The sequence below is a fragment of the Tenrec ecaudatus genome, chromosome 8, assembly GCF_050624435.1.
Source record: "Tenrec ecaudatus isolate mTenEca1 chromosome 8, mTenEca1.hap1, whole genome shotgun sequence".
Taxonomy (NCBI): domain Eukaryota; kingdom Metazoa; phylum Chordata; class Mammalia; order Afrosoricida; family Tenrecidae; genus Tenrec; species Tenrec ecaudatus.
The window spans coordinates 100,717,824-100,736,395 of NC_134537.1; the positions used below are offsets into that span (position 1 = coordinate 100,717,824).

General features: G+C 35.7%; 1 protein-coding gene across 5 annotated transcripts in view; it reads left to right on the forward strand.

The window, feature by feature from the left end:
* Nucleotides 1-18,572, forward strand: part of NSD3 (nuclear receptor binding SET domain protein 3) — a 121,302-nt gene that overhangs the window by 55,663 nt on the left and 47,067 nt on the right. For all 5 annotated transcript variants that reach the window (XM_075556672.1, XM_075556673.1, XM_075556671.1 and 2 more), the window contains 4 exons: nt 5,917-5,988; nt 6,774-6,936; nt 14,581-14,735; nt 16,469-16,984. In XM_075556672.1, coding sequence (XP_075412787.1) covers nt 5,917-5,988; nt 6,774-6,936; nt 14,581-14,735; nt 16,469-16,984 — 906 coding nt within the window. The remainder of the gene's footprint in view (nt 1-5,916; nt 5,989-6,773; nt 6,937-14,580; nt 14,736-16,468; nt 16,985-18,572) is intronic.

Consider the following 18,572-nt stretch of genomic DNA (forward strand, 5'->3'; position numbering starts at 1 on the left):
TTAGAGAGGCATAATGAAAACAGTGCCTAGGAAAACCGTCTGAAGTGACTGCCCTTTAGTTACATTGGTTGTTTTTCTTAGAAATATGTATTTCTCAAAAGTCCACTTATAGGTTCTTTTTTTGAGCCAATAAAATCTTATCTAAAATAATGCACTTTAAGACTTTTAACCTCCCTCCTTTTGAAAACTAGATCTAGAAGTACTTCCCAATTTAGAACTATTTAGCCTTCTGAAGAGGGATTGTTACTTGGAACCACGTGAATCTATCTTTTCAACAATGGAAATGTGTCCAAATATCTAGGCAGCGGGAGACCTGAAATCACTTTTGAAATTGTATATTTTGTGAAGCTGTTTTAGCTGTTTTTCCTCTTACCAAATTAGAAACATGTGCAAATGTTTCTGCATCTCTCCCTCCTTGGCAGGTGTAATGCCTCAGGCATGCGAGTATAGGCCCTGTTCAAACAGCAGTCTACACTTTAGTGGGTTTAGCTAGCCTCTAGCCCCATTAACTCTTAGTATGCCATTTCCACTTACTACTTTTGAAAATCATTTTATTGAGGGCTCTTGTAACTTTTATAACATTCCATACATCAGTTATTTCAAGCATATTTGTACAGATGTTGCCATCATCATTTTCTAAACATTACTTTTCTATTTGAGCCCTTGGTCTCAGATCCTCTTCCCCCCACCCCCACCTTCATGACCCCTTGATAAAGTGTACATTATTATTGTTTTCATGTCTTACACTGACCGCTGTCTCACTTCACCCACATTTCTGTTGTTCATCTCCCTGGGGGATTATGCCTTAATCATTACGATCAGTTCCCCCTTCTTCCCCTCCTCCCTCACCTTCTCCCTACCCTCCTGGTATGACCACTCCCAATTCTGTACCTGAGGGGTTTAATAGACACCTGAATCTGTGTTGGGAGCTCTTATCTGTACCAGTGTACATGTTCCAGCTTAGCCAGAATGGAAAGGCAGGACTGGGGTCATGATAGTCGGGGGCAAGGAAGCCTTAAAGAACCAGAGGAATATGGTTTGTTTCATCGGTGCTATACTGCTCCCTGGTTGACTCATCCCTTCCTTGTGACCCTTCTGTGCGGGGATGCCCTATTGTTTATGATGGGTTTGGGTCTCTGTTCCTCCCCCTTATTTTCAATAATATGTTGTTTGTTTGTTTGTTTTGGGTCTTCTGGTGCCTGTTACCTGATCCTGTTGACACCTCATGATTGCACAGGCTGATGTGCTTCTTCCATGTGGGCTTGTTGTTCTCTGCTAGATGGCTGCTTGTTTATCTTCAAGCCTTTAAGACTTCAGATTCTATATTTGATGGCCTGGCACCATCAGCTTCCTTTACATTTGCTTATGCACCCATTATGTATTCAGTGATTGTGTTGGGAGGGTGAGCATCACAGAATGCCAGATTGTTAGAACAACGTGTTCTTGAGTTGAGGGAGGGCTTGAGCAGAGGCCCAAAAGCCGTCTACTTCCTCAGTGTATTGCCATATAAATATATGTACCTAGGCCAATACCTCTATTTTCATAAAAAAAACCATCAGCTTTCTAACTCAGTTCTTTTTTAAATTTATTTAAATAATTTTATTGGGGGCTCGTACAACTCATCACAATCCATCCATCCATCCGTCCATTGTGTCAAGTACATTTGTACATTTGTTGCCATCATCATTCTCAAGACATTTGCTTTCTACTTGAGGCCTGGGTATCAGCTCCTCATTTTCCCTCCTCCTTCCCCGCTCCCCCCTTCCCATGAACCCTTGATAATTTATAAATTATTTGTCATATCTTACAGTACTCAAACTGACCTGCCGAAGACATTCATCTAGCCCGCTGGGTGGTTTTGCCCCATTTGTTTTTTTACTTCAAAATAAGATATGTGCAGTGTGCATAGGAATTTGTTCATAGTTTTTTTTTTTTTAAACTATAGTCTAGGTCTGAGGGACAGTGAACTGGCCCCTTGTTTAAAAAGTTTGAGGACCCCTCTCTTACACCATCCGACGTTCCCTTTAGCCACTTCTCCACTGTCTGTTCCCCCTTTCTCCACCACCTTCCTTCTCCCTCCTGGTATCGCCACTCTCTCCACCAGTCCTCTGGGATTCATCTGTCCTGAATTCCCTGTGTTTCCAGTTCCTATCTGTGCCAGTGTGCATCCTCCGGTCCTGCTGGATTTGTAAAGTAGAATTGGGATTATGATAGTGGGGAGGAGGAAGCATTAAAGAACTAGAGGAAAATTGTATGTTTCATCATTGCTACACTGCACCCTGACTGGCTCATCTCCTTCCTGCAGCTCTTTTGCAAGGGGATGTCCAATTTCCCTCCCACAGATGGGCCCTGGGTCTCCACTCTACATTCCCCGTCATTCACAATGCTATGATTTTTTTTTTTTGTCTTTGATGAGCTTTGTTGTTTTTCAGTTAGATGGCCCTGGCTAGCTCAGATCTATTAACATTAAATTAGAAGGGGTCAGGTTTAGTTGTCTAGTCTCAGGGGTATTAAGCTTTGAAAGTCTTAGAAATTATTCTAAGATGTTCTTTTTGTACCACTTAGATTTTATGATCATTAACTTAAGCAGCTATTCAATATATAAAAAAATAATGTGTGAACACTTTATTCCCTTGAAGTTTTTTCCACTTTCATTATTTATATAGGTTTTCTTGTTCCTTTAGTGAATATGATTTTGCTTAATGTTTCAGAATTTATTTCAGTAAGATACTAAAAGTTCAAAAATTATGCTTGTTTGATACAGATTCATATTTATGTATTTCTTGGGTTTTAATAAAAATACAACATCAAATATTCTTTAGAAGGAATATTTAGCATAATGTAATTTATTTGGGCTGCTCTCTTACAAATATTTTTTCCCTGTTCAGGAAATGTATTGCAATTCTTTACTGGAAAATAGATCTGTTGATGTGGAGTCACTGAGAAGTGTGAAAGAGCAGCATATGCGCATAAAACTCTGTTTCAGAATGAGCACTAAGAAATGCTAGCCCACCATTACTAACTTTTTCTGATATATTCTTTCCTAACAACGCAAAAGTATTTGTTCCAATAAGGTGTTTTCTTCTCGTCCTTGATATGAATCTGTTCTAAGCTTGCCTCTTTCCTGTGAAATAATGAAGGAAAATGTGTTTTATGTCCAGAACTATTTTACCTGTTGTCATTTGTTGACTTCATATTTTTCTTAACTCCAGCACATTTGACTTCCCTTGACTATTTTTTCTTACAAACTTCTCTCCTCCTTAATTGGTGTTTGAGATACTGTGCTATCTCTTGATTTCTCTTTTGAGCTCATGTTGTCAATTTCAGAAGACCTTACAAGTATTTTAATTTTCATAACACATAAGCACATTTTACAATATATATTTCCTCTCTGTCATTGAAATGCCTCTCTATAACTTTTTTCTTTCTCAAAATTTATGTAGTCTAGAACACTTAGAGTAAATGTTCTCAGGCTTCTCTCTCTCTGCCACTTTGTTCCTTTTACAGATGACTGTAAAACTGTAACAGTGTTCCAAACTTGCTTGAAGGAACAACCAACAATCTGGAACAAACCAAAGGAGCAAAAATGTAACAAAGATACAACATTTGAATAATAAAAAAAAGTTCTGAAGGAAACCCCATCTTTAATCCAGGAAACACTATCTTTAATCCAGAAAGGGAAAATTGTGAATGGTTTTCAGATCAATTCTTAAAGTAGTATGATTGAGTTGTATGATAAAGATTTATCCCTCTGTCCTCCAAAAGTATTATAGAGATCTCTTAGATCAAGACATCATGAAGATTGAATATGCACTGGAGAATGACTTGGCTACCTGGTGAGTCTTCAGGTGGTCCTGTTTGTTATAGGTTGACTGGAATGAGAAACTTGTGCAAAGGTGTAAGCTACCTCTTTAGACTGAAGTGAATTTACCAAGTGGATCTATGCAAACAGTACTCCTAAACAATTTTGCTACTATTCTTAATGATCAGGGAAAAGCTTTTTCATTTGAGCATAGATTTCTCCTTTAAGTTCCTTGGTAGTGTGTCTGGGTGGGTTATATAGTCATAGTACCACACAAGACTTTGGCAAGTTAATTTTATGCCTATCAACAGGTGGTCATTATCCTGTTCTTCTGGACTGCCACAGTAATCTTCTGATTTAACATTCTGTTACTATTCTTGCTCCTTTCCAAAATACTCTCCACATAACAGCTAGCGTAGTCCTTTTTACAAAAACATAAATTGATGCATGTTAGTCTTCTGCTTATACGTCTTCAGTGGTTTTCGTTGCACTTAAAAAAAATCCAAGCACTTCAACATGGTTTACAAGTCTTTCATAATGTAACCTATCTCTCCACTCTCATTTCATAACCTCTTGCATCCTTTAAGGCGATTAAGTGCTGCTATGTAATGACCTGATTAAAGCTTCTAACTTTTTAAATGTCAGGGTCCCTATCTGTGTCACACTCTCGCCTGGAATGTCCTTTCCCCTAAATCTATCTCCTTTTTCCTCTCAGACTATAATTTACTTTCTCAGAGAAGTCTTTTCTGATTTTCATATCTGAACATAGACACATACATACATCTCATTATTTTCGCTTTAAGCCTCCACACACACTGAAACAAAACAAAACCCACATCTATTGAGTCAATTACAGTTCATAACCTGCATAGGGTTTCTAAGACTGTAAATCTTTATAAGAACAAAAAACCTCATCTTTATTTATGGTTTTTATTTGTATAATCTGTTTCACCATTGTACTTTATATATCCAGCTTCTAGAACTGTGGCTGGAAAGTGATAGTAAGTATTAAATGGATGTTTGATGCTTGCTTTAATATTAAGTAGATGTTTGATGTTAGTCCAACTTAACCTAAAATACCATTTTACTAACAGTTAAAGCCTTTTAAACATGATTTGCTTAATAAAGTTTGTTTTTCACAATTGTCTTTAATATCTTAAATTAATTGATTGAAAATTTTGCATAGCTTCTGGAATTAGTCGTGTTCTTTTAGCAGAAGTAAGACATTGTTTAATGGATATCCTCCCTTTTAAAATCCTCCCTTTTAAAAAACCAGCTAAGGTGCCGTGGTAGTGCTGTTGGACAAGTTGTTGGACAACTTGGCCATAGGTTTGGTCAAACCTTACAGTTGCTTCATGGGAGAAAGATGAGAAAGATTTATAGTCTTAGAAACCCCTTACAGAGTTTCTATGAGTTGAAACAGACTAGATGACCATGAGTTGGGGGGATTTTACACTAAATTAAATTTGTTTTCTGAGCAGAACTTTAGAAATATTTTTAATTACATGAATAATATGCATTTTATAGAAACTTCAGGTATATGTAAGTTTAAAAGATATTTTTTCATTTTTTTCCAAATCCTGTTCCCCAGAGAACGACCATACTATAATCAGTTTAGGGTGTATTGTACCAAATATTTTCAAGGTACATGCAGATTATTTTAAAATAGAAAGTTAGATTATGTTGATTGACATACAGTTTGTTGCTATTAATTAGTGCTGACATTCACACATTTCTGCATATTTTAATTTTGTGTGCTTTTAAAACATAGGTTACTAAAATGTGGTTGGTAGATTAGAGAGTGTTACCTGTTCTTCATTTTGAATTTTGATAGATAACTTCTGGTCCGACTAGAAGCACATTCTTCGTGGTGTTATTGTTTGAGCTACAGCTCTCATGTAAAATAGAAAAAAGAATGTTAACACGGTGTCATTATCATGTACTATATAAGTTGTATTCTTACTCTATGATGTTACTCAGTTAGTAAATGGTCTTTATTTTCCTTGCTATTTAGTTGTTGGTGTAAGATTTTTTTGTTATTACTCTTTTTTGTGTGTGTCATTATTACTTGGTTTGTGCCGTTTTATTCTACTCATCTATACCTTTCCTCCTAGACACCAAACGAGAGGGTAGACGTTGTATCAGAAAAACCAAGAGAGGAGCCAATACTAAAAGAGGAAGCCCCGGTGAGTTGTTTTATGATAACTGTCTCCGAATATGGTCTAAGAAGGTGAAAGCAGATTGATAGAATTATAACACATAAATTTTAGGGCTAATTTAAGAGGTAGGTATTTTTAGTAATTGTTTTCCTTTCAAATCTGTGACTAGTTTTCATTGATCATGTGAATTCTCAAGATACTTTATTGTGTTAGTCTGGTTAGACTAGAGAAAAATTCATAGACAGTTATATGTTCAGAAGAGAGTTTTCTGTAGAAGAGCAATTGTATATTGAGGAGACATCCCAGCCCTGTCCAGATCAAGTCCATAAGTCCGATTTTAGCCCATATGTCCAATACCAATGTATAAATTCCTCTTTAGACTCATGCAACACAAGCAATGACACCGAATGCAGGAAGCTCAAAGGCTAGTGGGTAGAGAGTCTTGTGGATTCAGGGGCAGTGGAAGCACCTCCGTGCTGGCAGGGGTCTCCTCATGGCTCCTTCAGCTCCAGGGCTCTAGCACAGTTCCATGTGTCTTCTCAACAGGAATGTCCACCAAGGAGCGTCTGTGTCCCTCCTCCAGCAAGCTATTTATCCCCTTAGCGCCTCCAAATGAGGACATCAAGCTGAGACCTGATTGACAGGCTAAATTCCACCCCTTCACTCGTTAAGTCTCAAATTGACAACAGATTATGTAACTACCACACTTATCAACAAAGGAATGTAGCAAAAGAGGACATCAGTTCTGTTTTTGACATTTGGGATGGGGTTTTAATTTCACTATTAAGGAGGCTTTATGATCTTTTTTGTAGGTTCAGCCAACATTACCTTCTATTCCAACAACAGAAGCGTCCACTGGTATTAAGTTCCAGGTTGGCGATCTTGTTTGGTCTAAGGTGGGAACTTATCCTTGGTGGCCTTGCATGGTTTCAAGTGATCCCCAGCTTGAGGTTCATACCAAAATTAACACAAGAGGTAAGCAAATACAGTAAATAAATATTAAGTAAGAGATTGGAAGTAAAGAAAAGTAAAACTTAAATATACGTGAATTTAATAGCATATAATATACACCCGACACAAAAATTACACATCTATGTTAGTTTTTAATAACCATTGAAATAATTATGGAGGCCCTGGGTGGTGGAAATGGTTAGTGAACTTGGTGCCTGGTTACTAACTGAAAGGTTGGAGGTTTGAGTTGCCTTAGAGATCCCTCAGAAACCTAGAGAGCACATTTCTGCTCTGACACTCGTGGAATCCTCATCAGTCAGAATCAACAAGATACTACGTTTTTGGTTTTTAGTTTGGAAATAAGTATAGTTATTTAAAATGCAAAGCCTCTACAACTGATCTGCTTTTTGTTTTCTCTTAATGACATCCTGTATTTGCTTTATAGTTTCTTTGAACACTTTTATTTGTCCTTGATTCCTATGGGTAGTAATTCCCCCCTCCCAGACAGTAACTTTTCTACCTTCATTACATTTTAAAAAATTACAATTTGTTGAGCCATGCTTGTAAATTGGATCTGACATAGAAATATAGCTTAAATCTATATAGCATTAACTTATGAATGTTGATGAACATCATTAAGGAAAAATGTATTCTAACTTTATCTCTATTCTTTTTCCTGAGTTTGACCTAAACATGATGTTGATTGGATTCCTGAGATTCTTGTCTAGCGCTTGGTAGGGACTTGATAAAGGAAGGGTTGCACTCATAACTTATTCTTTCTTGTCTGTGACAACTTTGCACGTTTTCCAGTCTTGATACTTTTCCACTATTTAGAGACGTGTCTTATATCTTGATAGGACCAGCCATATGAATAACTCTTTTGCTACAGTACCAAGAATCTGGTCTCGTATAGAAGGCATTTCAGCTTGATTATCTTTCATTTTGTCAGTACTAATTAAATGTTAGGTTATTTAGACACATCAATGAGGCAGAAGTTTTAAAATGTTTTCTTTTATATAAGGTACTACGTTAAGCAATTCCTACATATTTTTATGCAATCTTCATCATAATATGTAGTAGGTACCATTTTCCTACATTTCAGATACGTATGTAGAGTCTTAAAGAAATTTTCTTTTAAAAAAGTATTGGTAGCTCTTACGACTCTAATAACATTCCATACATAAATTATATCAAGCCTATTTGTATATATGTTGCCATCATAATTTCGAAAACATTTTCTATTTGTGTCCTTAGTATAAGTTCCTTCCCCCCCCGCCCCCCCGCCACCTTTGTGAGTCCTTGATCAATTATATATTGTTATTATTATTTCGTATCTTACACTGTCCATTGTCTCCTTTCACCCACTTTTGGGTTATTCATCGCCTTTTGGGGAGGGGGGGACTGTATATCCAATCTTGTGATGGGTTCCCCCTTTATACCCCTTCCTCCTGCCTGAGAAATTTATTTCTTAGCTCTTAAACACTATTCTAGAATCCAGCTGGTCACAATTTACCATGACTGTATTTATGAAATCCTAGTTCCTACATACAGGAAAGGACTTCAGAAAGTTCATGGAAATGTAGAATTAAAAAAATAATGGCATTTTCCCACAAACTTATGAAGCCCTTTTGTATTTATGTGCTAATAGTTTTGAGCTCGTATTCTCTCAGTTACCTTCCATCTTTAATCTGTGCTTCCTTCCGTCGAAGAAAGGGATAAGGGTTTCCCAAAAGGCCCATGTCACCTTAGTTACAGTAATTCTGGGCCACCAAAGCTGTTTAGGAAACTACATCATGTGATAGTTAGACACTTCAATTCACACTTAGAAAAGCTTCCTTTTGAGATTGTAGAAAGACTTTAACATTTAATTACTTTATGAAAACTTGCTAATTTCAGCTTTTTTTACAGGTTACGAATGAACGCAAATTCGTGTCATCTGTATTACAAAGAAAGTTTTTAAATTTAGTTTTATTAATGAACCTAGCCTGGTCTCATTCCTCTAGACAATTTCTTACTTTTGTACTGGAAAAACTGATTTTGTATTGCTCAGGAAGTCAGAAATCAGAGAATTTAGGTTAAAAAATTATATCTGATATTTCTCAACTTTCTCTTCTCCAGCAGTAGTTTTAGTATTATAACTTTCTCCCTGTATTATTGACATAATATAAATTCATCCATGTAAAATGTACAATTAAGTGGTTTTTAGTACATTGACAGCTTTGCAACTCTTACCACAATCTAATTTTAGAACTTTTATGTCTGTGAGCAAACTTTCCATCCCTCATCCGCTAACCTTAGGCAACCACTTTCTGTTTTTATGGATTTGCTTATTCTAGACATTTCATATAAATGGACTTATAGAGCCATGTGACCTTTATATTTATTTTTGAGGATCATCCATGTTTTAGCATCTTTCAGTACTGTATTCCTTTTTATGGCCAAGTGATATTCCATTGAATGGATATGTAGTACAGAGTTGTATGAATTCTGTTCCGCACATGCTACCTTTGAAACATTTTGTGGCTGGTCCACTGCAGTGTAAAATTTATCTTGATTATATGTATCGTGGATACTTGAATATAAGCCGACCCGAATATCCGCGGAGGCACCTAATTTTACCACAAAAACTGCATTTAAAATGTGCTGAAAAAACTTGGCTTATACACGAGTATATACGGTAATACCTGTATGCTACCATATTGTTATTACTCAGTGTTATTAGTCACTGTCTTATTATTAAAAAATGTATGTAATGATTTTCATACATAAAGACCTAACTATTTGTAAGATCATTATTATTAAGATCCTGCTAAAAGAACTGGGTGACATTCCCATTTTAAGTTTATTTCATTGTTTAGGACTCATTTTAAGTTTAGAAATTAAAAATTAAATTTTTATCTGGTTGGCAAAAATATTACATGGTCATTGGGGAAATGCCAAACTTTACAAACAAATCTATGATGAAAAATGAAGTGCGCCATATTTGTTTCTTCCAGCATGTATATCTTTTTTTTTTCTATGTGTTTGCAAACTAATATTTTTACAAAGACTTTTTAATAGCATCACTGATAGCAGTGGTCATTTTTAACTCTAACAAGATTTTTTTGCTTTAAACTAGATGCCTTTATCTTTGCATTGTTTTTCTTAAATAAAACATTTTCTCAACATTTTGCTTTTGAAAGTTTATTCTCTATTCAGAGATAGACGTACGTGTTTAGTGGTCTTTGGGTTTCTGTTTCACTCCTGTAGTTTTCTAGCCAACAGAAACATTGCTAACAAAGGACAAATTACTTGATTTATTTCATTTCTAGTAGATGATTCAATGAAGGAAGAAGTTGAAGATGCTGGCTAAAATAGGATTGTTAATAGAGAGCTTCAGTTTTCAAGTTGTAAACTATAATTTAGCTCTTGTTATCTTCCTTGTTATCTATTTGGTCCCAATAAGTAACTCTGACTTTTGGTAACAAAGTACAGATATACTTTGTTTCATTGTATTTAGATTTATTGTGCTTTGTAGATGATGTGTTTGCTACATATTGAAGGTTTGTAGCAATCCTGCATTGAGCAAATCTTTAAGTGCCATTTTTCCAAAGGCCCTTGCTTACTGTGTCCACATTCTTGGTCACTTTTTATAATATTTTAAATGTTTTAATAGTGCTATTACACACTGTACACTAGCACTAGTAAAGAATTTGACATTTTGTGATAGTATAATTGTAATATTGCTATTACACACTTCTTTGAAAAAGAGGAAGGCCCTCAATGAAATGGACTGACCCCCTGGCTACAACAATGAACTCAGGTATAGGAACAATTATGAGGCCGGTGTAGGACCAGGCAGGGTTTCATTCTGTTGTGCATAGGGTTGCTCTGAGTTAAAACGGACTGACTCAATGGTACCTGACAACAACTGTACTACACATATAGGTGACAATACAGGAGAAGGCTTCTAAAAGCTCATGGGAAATTTTTATTATCTTTGAAAAGATTCTACTTTTCAAAGCTCCTTCGTAATATAAACATGATTTTCTATGCACTTGGAAACAAAGTTCATGTGACAAACCTTGTTGTCCTGTTTGCATTATTGCAGTGGTGTAGAACCAAATGCACAATATCTGATGTATGCCTGTGTGTCTCACTTAACAGTTGTTATTACCAGCCTGGATTCTCCAGGCTCACCTCTTAATTTAAGTTGTTTTTCTCCTTGAAAAAACTTAGAATTTTGATCAATTATCACGTATAAATTATAATCAAATTTGAATGGACTCTTCCTACTCAAATTAGATGATGTGGAAAGTCAAGTTGCTCCTCTTTTCATAGACTGTTTTATAGTGGACATATTAACCTGACTTTATAATAATTCCGTAGAGAATTTCTCACTTTTTTTTTTACCTTCTCCATCTAATCACCACTAAGGCATTTCTGCTTCACGGAAGCCCCATGTCTGTCCGAGAGGAACTGTGCTCCAGCAGGTCTTCAGTGGTCTTTTGTTTTTGCAGCAGAGCACCAGGCCTTTCTTCCAAGTCTCATCTGGATGGGATTGGACTACAGCCTTTACCATTCCCACCACCCAGGGTCTTCAATCTCCCATTAATGTCTAATAAAAAGTATTATTCTCAAATCCAAGACATAATTCAATTCAAATAACTAAACTACTTCCATTTAGGGCTGAACCCACTTTTGGGTTCTTTGAGAAGACCTGTTCCCACATTTCTTTCTTGACTCAACACTTTTTCCTCCAGAGCAGAACTTTTAAAATTACCTGCGGTAAAGGACTAGTTTGGCTGTTTTTCTAAAGTTGTCATTTATTTGTATAAATGACAAAATTTTTTTTTCCATAAAATGTAATAAAAATGAACTATTTCTATAAAATACAATAAAATTTCTGTAAAATTTTTCTATAAAATACAATAAAAATTAACTATTAGGAAAATGAAAGGCCCTCCTCTCCCCTAAAATATTCAGTACAAAACTCTTGCTTTTGTTTGCCACAGCAATGTTAAATTACTGTCATAGTTTCAACATACTTCTAATATCTCTACTAATTTATCCACAGTCTGGCTTATTTTTTGTACCACATTTTCAGAGTAGTATTGCTCTAGGACAAATATTCTAAATGTTTGGGTCCCAGGACCCCTTTTAATACTTAAAATTTGAGTACTCTGAAAAAAGCTTTTGTGTATGTAGGTGATAATTATCCCTATTTTTAAAAATTGTTTTAACTTTGTTTTCACTGAAAGTTTACACCATAAATTTAGTTGCCATTTTAACAATTACTACATAGTTGCCAGTTAACCATTACTATGAAGATTGTTCACTGACATTGGTTACATTTTCTTACAATGTGTCAACAGTCTCATTAATTCCTTTCTGGATGGTTTGTTTCCAGTAACCTGTTTTTCCTGCTCCTTTATTCTGCCAGTTTTGCTTTAGAGGGTTTATTGTTGACCCTCAGGTGATTTTCTTAAAGGTGTGTAGTACTCACTGGTAATATCTTTTATTTTATGTCCCAGTCTTCTAAGGTAACCTTTTGGGGTACTTTTGGTTTAAGATCTATGGTTTTTCTCAATCGGATAGTGTCATAGAATCCATAGAATCTCAATCTGATAGTGTCATAGTAGTTAGAATGTACAATCTGAAATCTTTTTTTACTGAACTTTTTGTACTTTGTTTTATTAAAATTCATAATCTTTCTTGCACTTCACCTTGCATGACTTTGGAACATCATGAATTGTTTTTTTTTAATTGGCTTATTGGGTCATGTAGATCTTTGAAATATTGACGTGTTTTTGTATAATTATTATTTTAAAATCATTTTTGGGGCGCTCTTATAGATATCATAACATGCCATAATTCCATTAGATCAAGCATAATTTACAATTGCTGCCACCATCAGTTTCAAAACATTTTCTTTCTTCTTGAACTCCTTGATATCAGCTCTCCTTTATCCCCTCCCTTTCCCACCCCACCCCAAAGAACCCTTATTACTATATTACATATAATTATTTTATTTTGCCTTATCTTACATCAACCAATGTATCCATTCACTTTTAAATCTGTTGTTCATTACCCTCATGTGGGGTTCTACAGTCATCATTACTATCAGTTCCCCCTTCCCTCCCACCCTCTTCCTATACCCTCAGGAAGTAATTAGTTACTGTGTCTCAAGGGTTACCTATCTTGGCTTTCATGAACCAAATGATCTTAATGTATAATTATTTTTGAACGTCACATTCATATCATCAGTTAATTTTTTGGAGAAAATTATTTTATCATTGGTAAGTAGACAACCACCCAGTGACATGTTTTTGTTTTCCAAAATCCTCAATTTTGCTTGTAAGTACACATTTCATTACTTGCAACAAATACTATTAGTTGTTTTCCTCAAAGTTACAAGCTTGCTTTGTCCATTTTGAGAAAAATATGCCAAATAATAAAATTCAGATAACCATAGTATACCTGTCAGTCATTCTTTCATAAGAATGTAACATGAGGGTTGGAGGGTGGGGGAAGGAAGGAAAAAAGAGGGGCTGAGACCTAGGGCTCCAATAGAAAGTAAATGTTTAGAAAGTGATGATGGCAACGTATGTACAAATATGCTTCATACAATTTTTAAAATCATTTTATTGGGGGCTCGTACAATTCATCACAATCCATATTCATCCATTGTGTCAAGCACATTCGTACATTTGTTGCCATCGTCATTTTCAAAACATTTTCTTTCTACTTGTGCTTGATACAATTGAGTTATGTATTGTTATGAGCTGTAAGCCCCCAATAAAATTATGTTTAAAAAAATGTTACATGAAAAAGCAGCCAATTCACCTTTTGACTCAAACAGCCATGCAAGTATTCTTCCTCATGGCATATACTTCAATATGTGAAAGTGCTTTATGAATATTTCCCATTTTGTCACAGAAAATTAAGAAGATATGTTTGTAAGGGTCAAGAGTTAATCAAATTAATTTTTAGTTTCTCATCAAGGACTTTGTGGAAACTTTTTTTTAAAACTGTCATTTTATGGCTATGAAGACTATACAGGCACTAGTACATTTTAGTGCCATAATTGCCTTTATTTACACCAAGATGTCAGCTGTTTGATCCACGAGTGCTTTTGTGCTATCAAGTACTTATGCCAACAGAGTGAAAAAGATAAATATCATCTTGGTATTGTTATGAACACAACTTTGACCTCAGGACCCTCTTCAAAGATTCCCCACCCTCCCTCTTACTCTCCTCCAGGGATCTGCGTACCACAGCTTTATAGTTAGTAAAAAGCAATCTAGCAATCTATTAATAGTTGGCTTTTTAAAGTATGCAAGAAAGATGTTATACATTTAAATTAGGGAAACATTGTTTACTTACACACATGTATTTGTAAAAATATTTGAAACCCCCCCAACAAATTGTGTGACCAAAATAATAACTGATAATTAATGAAGTTCCTACTTTTTACTTTCATAAAATTTACTAATTTTGTAATCATTTGGAGTGGATTTTTTCTTGTAGATGTAATTTTTGTAATTAGTAGATGTTGGATTAGGGCTGTAGACTTCTAAAACATACATTTTTAATGAGTAATACTGAGGAGCCTGAGTTGACTTCACAGTTTTGGCAAAACATGAATATTTGTATTCTGAAGTTACTCATAAGAACTTTTACTAACAGGTGCCCGAGAATACCATGTCCAGTTTTTTAGCAACCAGCCAGAGCGGGCATGGGTTCATGAAAAACGGGTACGGGAGTATAAAGGTCATAAGCAGTACGAAGAACTACTGGCTGAGGCAACCAAACAAGCCAGCAATCACTCGGAAAAACAAAAGGTAACTGACAACATTATTATCAATCTAGTGTGATTTCTAAGGGACATAATAATTCAGTAGAATGTTTCATATTTGAATTTACACAGTTGTTAGAATGATTTATATTAGCTCCTTTAAGTTGTTTTAATTATTTTATAAAATAATTTTTTACTTATTAATAAGTTTGATATGCCACATATAAAATGCCACATAGTATTGTTAAAATTTTTACCTGTTTAATGCAACATTACATTCTATTGTAAATTAAATTGATATACCTAAATCTGTATTAGATACTGGTGAAATGAAAATTTTGCTAGGGATTTTTACCCTCTCCCTATTTTTTTAAACAGTTTTATTGGTGCTTCATCCACATATTGTACAATTCAGTAGTTCAACCATATCAAGAAAAGGTGTACAATCTCTACCATAGTCAGTTTTAGAACGTTTTCTTACCCCCCACCCTATACTCAGTGTTGGTTTTTTTTTTTATTACTCATTGTTATTCATATAATTTTTTTTCCAATTTTGGCAAAAATACACACAAGGAAACATTCTCCAATTCAACAATTGCTACGTATTACTCAGTGCCAGTGATTATACTCATCGTGTTGTACAATATTATTGCTGTCCCTCCAAATTAATCCATCACTATTAAAATGAACTCAATGCACCCTAAGCAAAAACTCTTCTTCCTCCAATCATGGTAACTATAGATCAAGTTGGGTTTCTTTCTTCTATCTTGAGTACTCTTGATGTAATATTCATATATCACACATTTTTATAATTAAACTCCTTTTGAAAAGGGTTGTTCTTACATCATCACAATCAGCTATAATGCTCCCTACCCCACCTCCTGCATCCACTGATCACTCCCCAGTTCCCCTTCCCCCACTTCATTATACACCATTGCATCAGTTATTGTCTCTATGTATCCACTGCTTCTGTGCTTCCTAAACTGGAAGACCTAATATGTACTGAACTATCTCTTAGTTTCATTAGCTAATTTCTGGCTACCTCAGTCTAATTCTCTAGATAATTCTTAATTGCTTTGTTCATCACCCACACACTTTATTCAACTCAAAGTTTTCTTTTGTCTTTTCCCATTTCAAAGTCTTTTGATGAACTGTGGACATAGAGAGCTGTGAAAATTGTGATTCAGGTTTATTTTGCCTCTCACATATATGCCTATTTACATATGTCTTGTCAAATTTCATATACGCTCAGAACTTTTACTCCTATACCACCACCACCCATTATGATGCAGAAAAGCAGCACAGCTTAACTGCTGGCTTTCTTCCACTTGCCTTTGTTACAACCCCTGTGTTCCCCTGACCTATCCCACTCCCATAGAATTTGTGAAGAAATAGTAGTTTTGGGATTTCGTTTTTATTGTTAGTCCTTTATTGGACATTGAAAATTCTTCTTTCTGCATTCTATTCTTTCTTCCCTTTGTCCTCATTTTTGTTATTTTAAAAACATTTTTGCTAGTTTTAAAATAAATATGATATAGAAAGAAGAATGAATCCCTTTTTGCTGATTTGTCCCAAAAAATGGTCAACAGTGGAAGGCTAGGTAATTGGAAATAGACTTTTCTGTCCCCTGGTGGTAATACTAATTTATCAATGTTCTGTAGGTAAAAGAATCTGAAAATATTTAGCTCATATTTACCTGAGGATATTACAGTGTCACCCAAGAAGTACATAATCATAAATGACTGAGCATCTTTAATAATGTCTACGTCTTTTTTAAAGATTCGGAAACCCAGACCTCAGAGAGAGCGCGCTCAGTGGGATATCGGTATCGCCCATGCAGAGAAAGCATTGAAAATGACCCGAGAGGAGAGAATAGAGCAGTATACTTTTATCTATATTGATAAACAGCCAGAGGAGGCCGGCTCTCAAGCAAAAAAGAATGTTGCCTCCAAAGCTGAAGTTAAAAAAACACGGAGACCAAGATCAGTGCTGAACACTCAACCAGAACAGACCAATTCTGGGGAGGTGGCCTCCTCACTGTCAAGTACTGAGATTCGGAGACATAGCCAGAGGCGGCATACAAGCGTGGAAGAAGAAGAACCACCTCCTGTTAAAATAGCCTGGAAAACAGCAGCAGCCAGGAAATCCTTACCAGCTTCCATTACAATGCACAAAGGAAGCCTGGATCTGCAGAAGTGTAACATGTCTCCTGTTGTGAAAATTGAACAAGTGTTTGCTCTTCAGAATGCCACAGGAGATGGGAAATTTATCGATCAGTTTGTTTATTCAACAAAGGTACTGCCAGTTTTATGATTTTGTGCAAAGTATTTAATAAATAATCAACCTTGGGATTGAAAACAAAAAGCAAAAAAAAAAAACAAAACCAAACTACCCACCCTAGGCAATGATTTCAATATCTCCTGTGCCCACCAAATTTGAAATATGTATTCACCTCTCTGTTTTAGATGGGGCAAAAAAAGACAAAGGGAAAATGACCAAGTTGTTTTGTTTTTCTCTTCTTGTTGTTAAGTTTTGTTTTTGTTTGTTTCCCTCTTTTGCAACATCCCTGTCTGTACTCCATTAATCTGGAGCGATGCAGCCAAAACAGCATAGCTCCCTAAAATTGTGGGAAAAAACTGGGCACTTTGCCTGTTCCTAGTTTGTATAGTTAGTTTTTATTAGTTGTAGAATGTACTTCATATTGAAACATTTTAATCAGTTATCTAAACTAATAATTGTTTTAAAAGCCCCTGTAATGATTGTACTTGCTGACCTGTTTGGTTGCACTACATATTTTGTTAGGCTCCTGTTAGTTTTGGGTTTGAACACATACCAGAGGTATATGTTTGTTCTGTCGTAGTTATCTCCTCAAATTGAATGGACCACCAGTTTGCCTTCGGGCCTAATATGCAGTGCAAAGGGTTAGGCACTTGGTAGCACTGAGAGGTTGCTGGATCTTTGAAAGGTGGGCCTGGTGGTGTGCTTCTGAAGGTCTCAGCCTTGAAAACTCAATGGAGCATAGTTCTATTCTGTATGTAACACACCGGGTTGCCATGAGTTGGAATTGACGCCTCAGCAACTGGTGGTTCACTTAGCTGGAAAGCGGTAGAATTCTCACAGTTCATGTGGGAATGTATCTTATACGCAGCCATCACCCGTCTGTCAGTGGAGACTTGCATGTTGCTAGAGTGCTGAATGGGTTTTAGTGGGACATCCAGATTAAGATTAGGAAGAAAGACCTGGCTATCTACTTCTGAAAAATTGGCCAGTGAAAACCGTGGATCACAATAGGCCCATTCTTCAACTGATCATGGGGATCAGGTAACATTTTGTACTGGTATACGTGTGGTTGTCCTGAGTTAATACTGACTCAGATGGCAGCTAACAACTACAATAACTTAACTGGAACAATTTACATGACTGTATTATATTCTTGGTTCTGATGCTAACTTTGAACAGCGTTGCATTTTTTTAATGGAAATTGCTTACATTCTTGGAGCCAGTTTTATTTGCTTCTGTATACACAAATCAAACTGTCTCACACTCTTACCCTCATTAGTTCATTAGAATTGAGAGGAAATCCATGATATACATGATTCTTTAAAACATGCATACATACATGGACCTTTAAAAATTCAGGGGAAAATTCCACTATATTTTCTACAAATTCTTTGGAGGGAGGGAGAGTGTGTGTGTGTGTGTGTGTGTGTGTGTGTGTGTGTGTGTGTGTGTGTGAGTGAGAGAGAGAGAGAGAGAGAGAGAGAGAGAATAAGTCACTCCAAGAATGATTCATTGGATTAAAAAAGAGAACAATTTATATGGGCCTTCTCTCTGCTTCAAATTGCTTATTGGTCACCATAAATGGCATTTAGGAATATTGTCT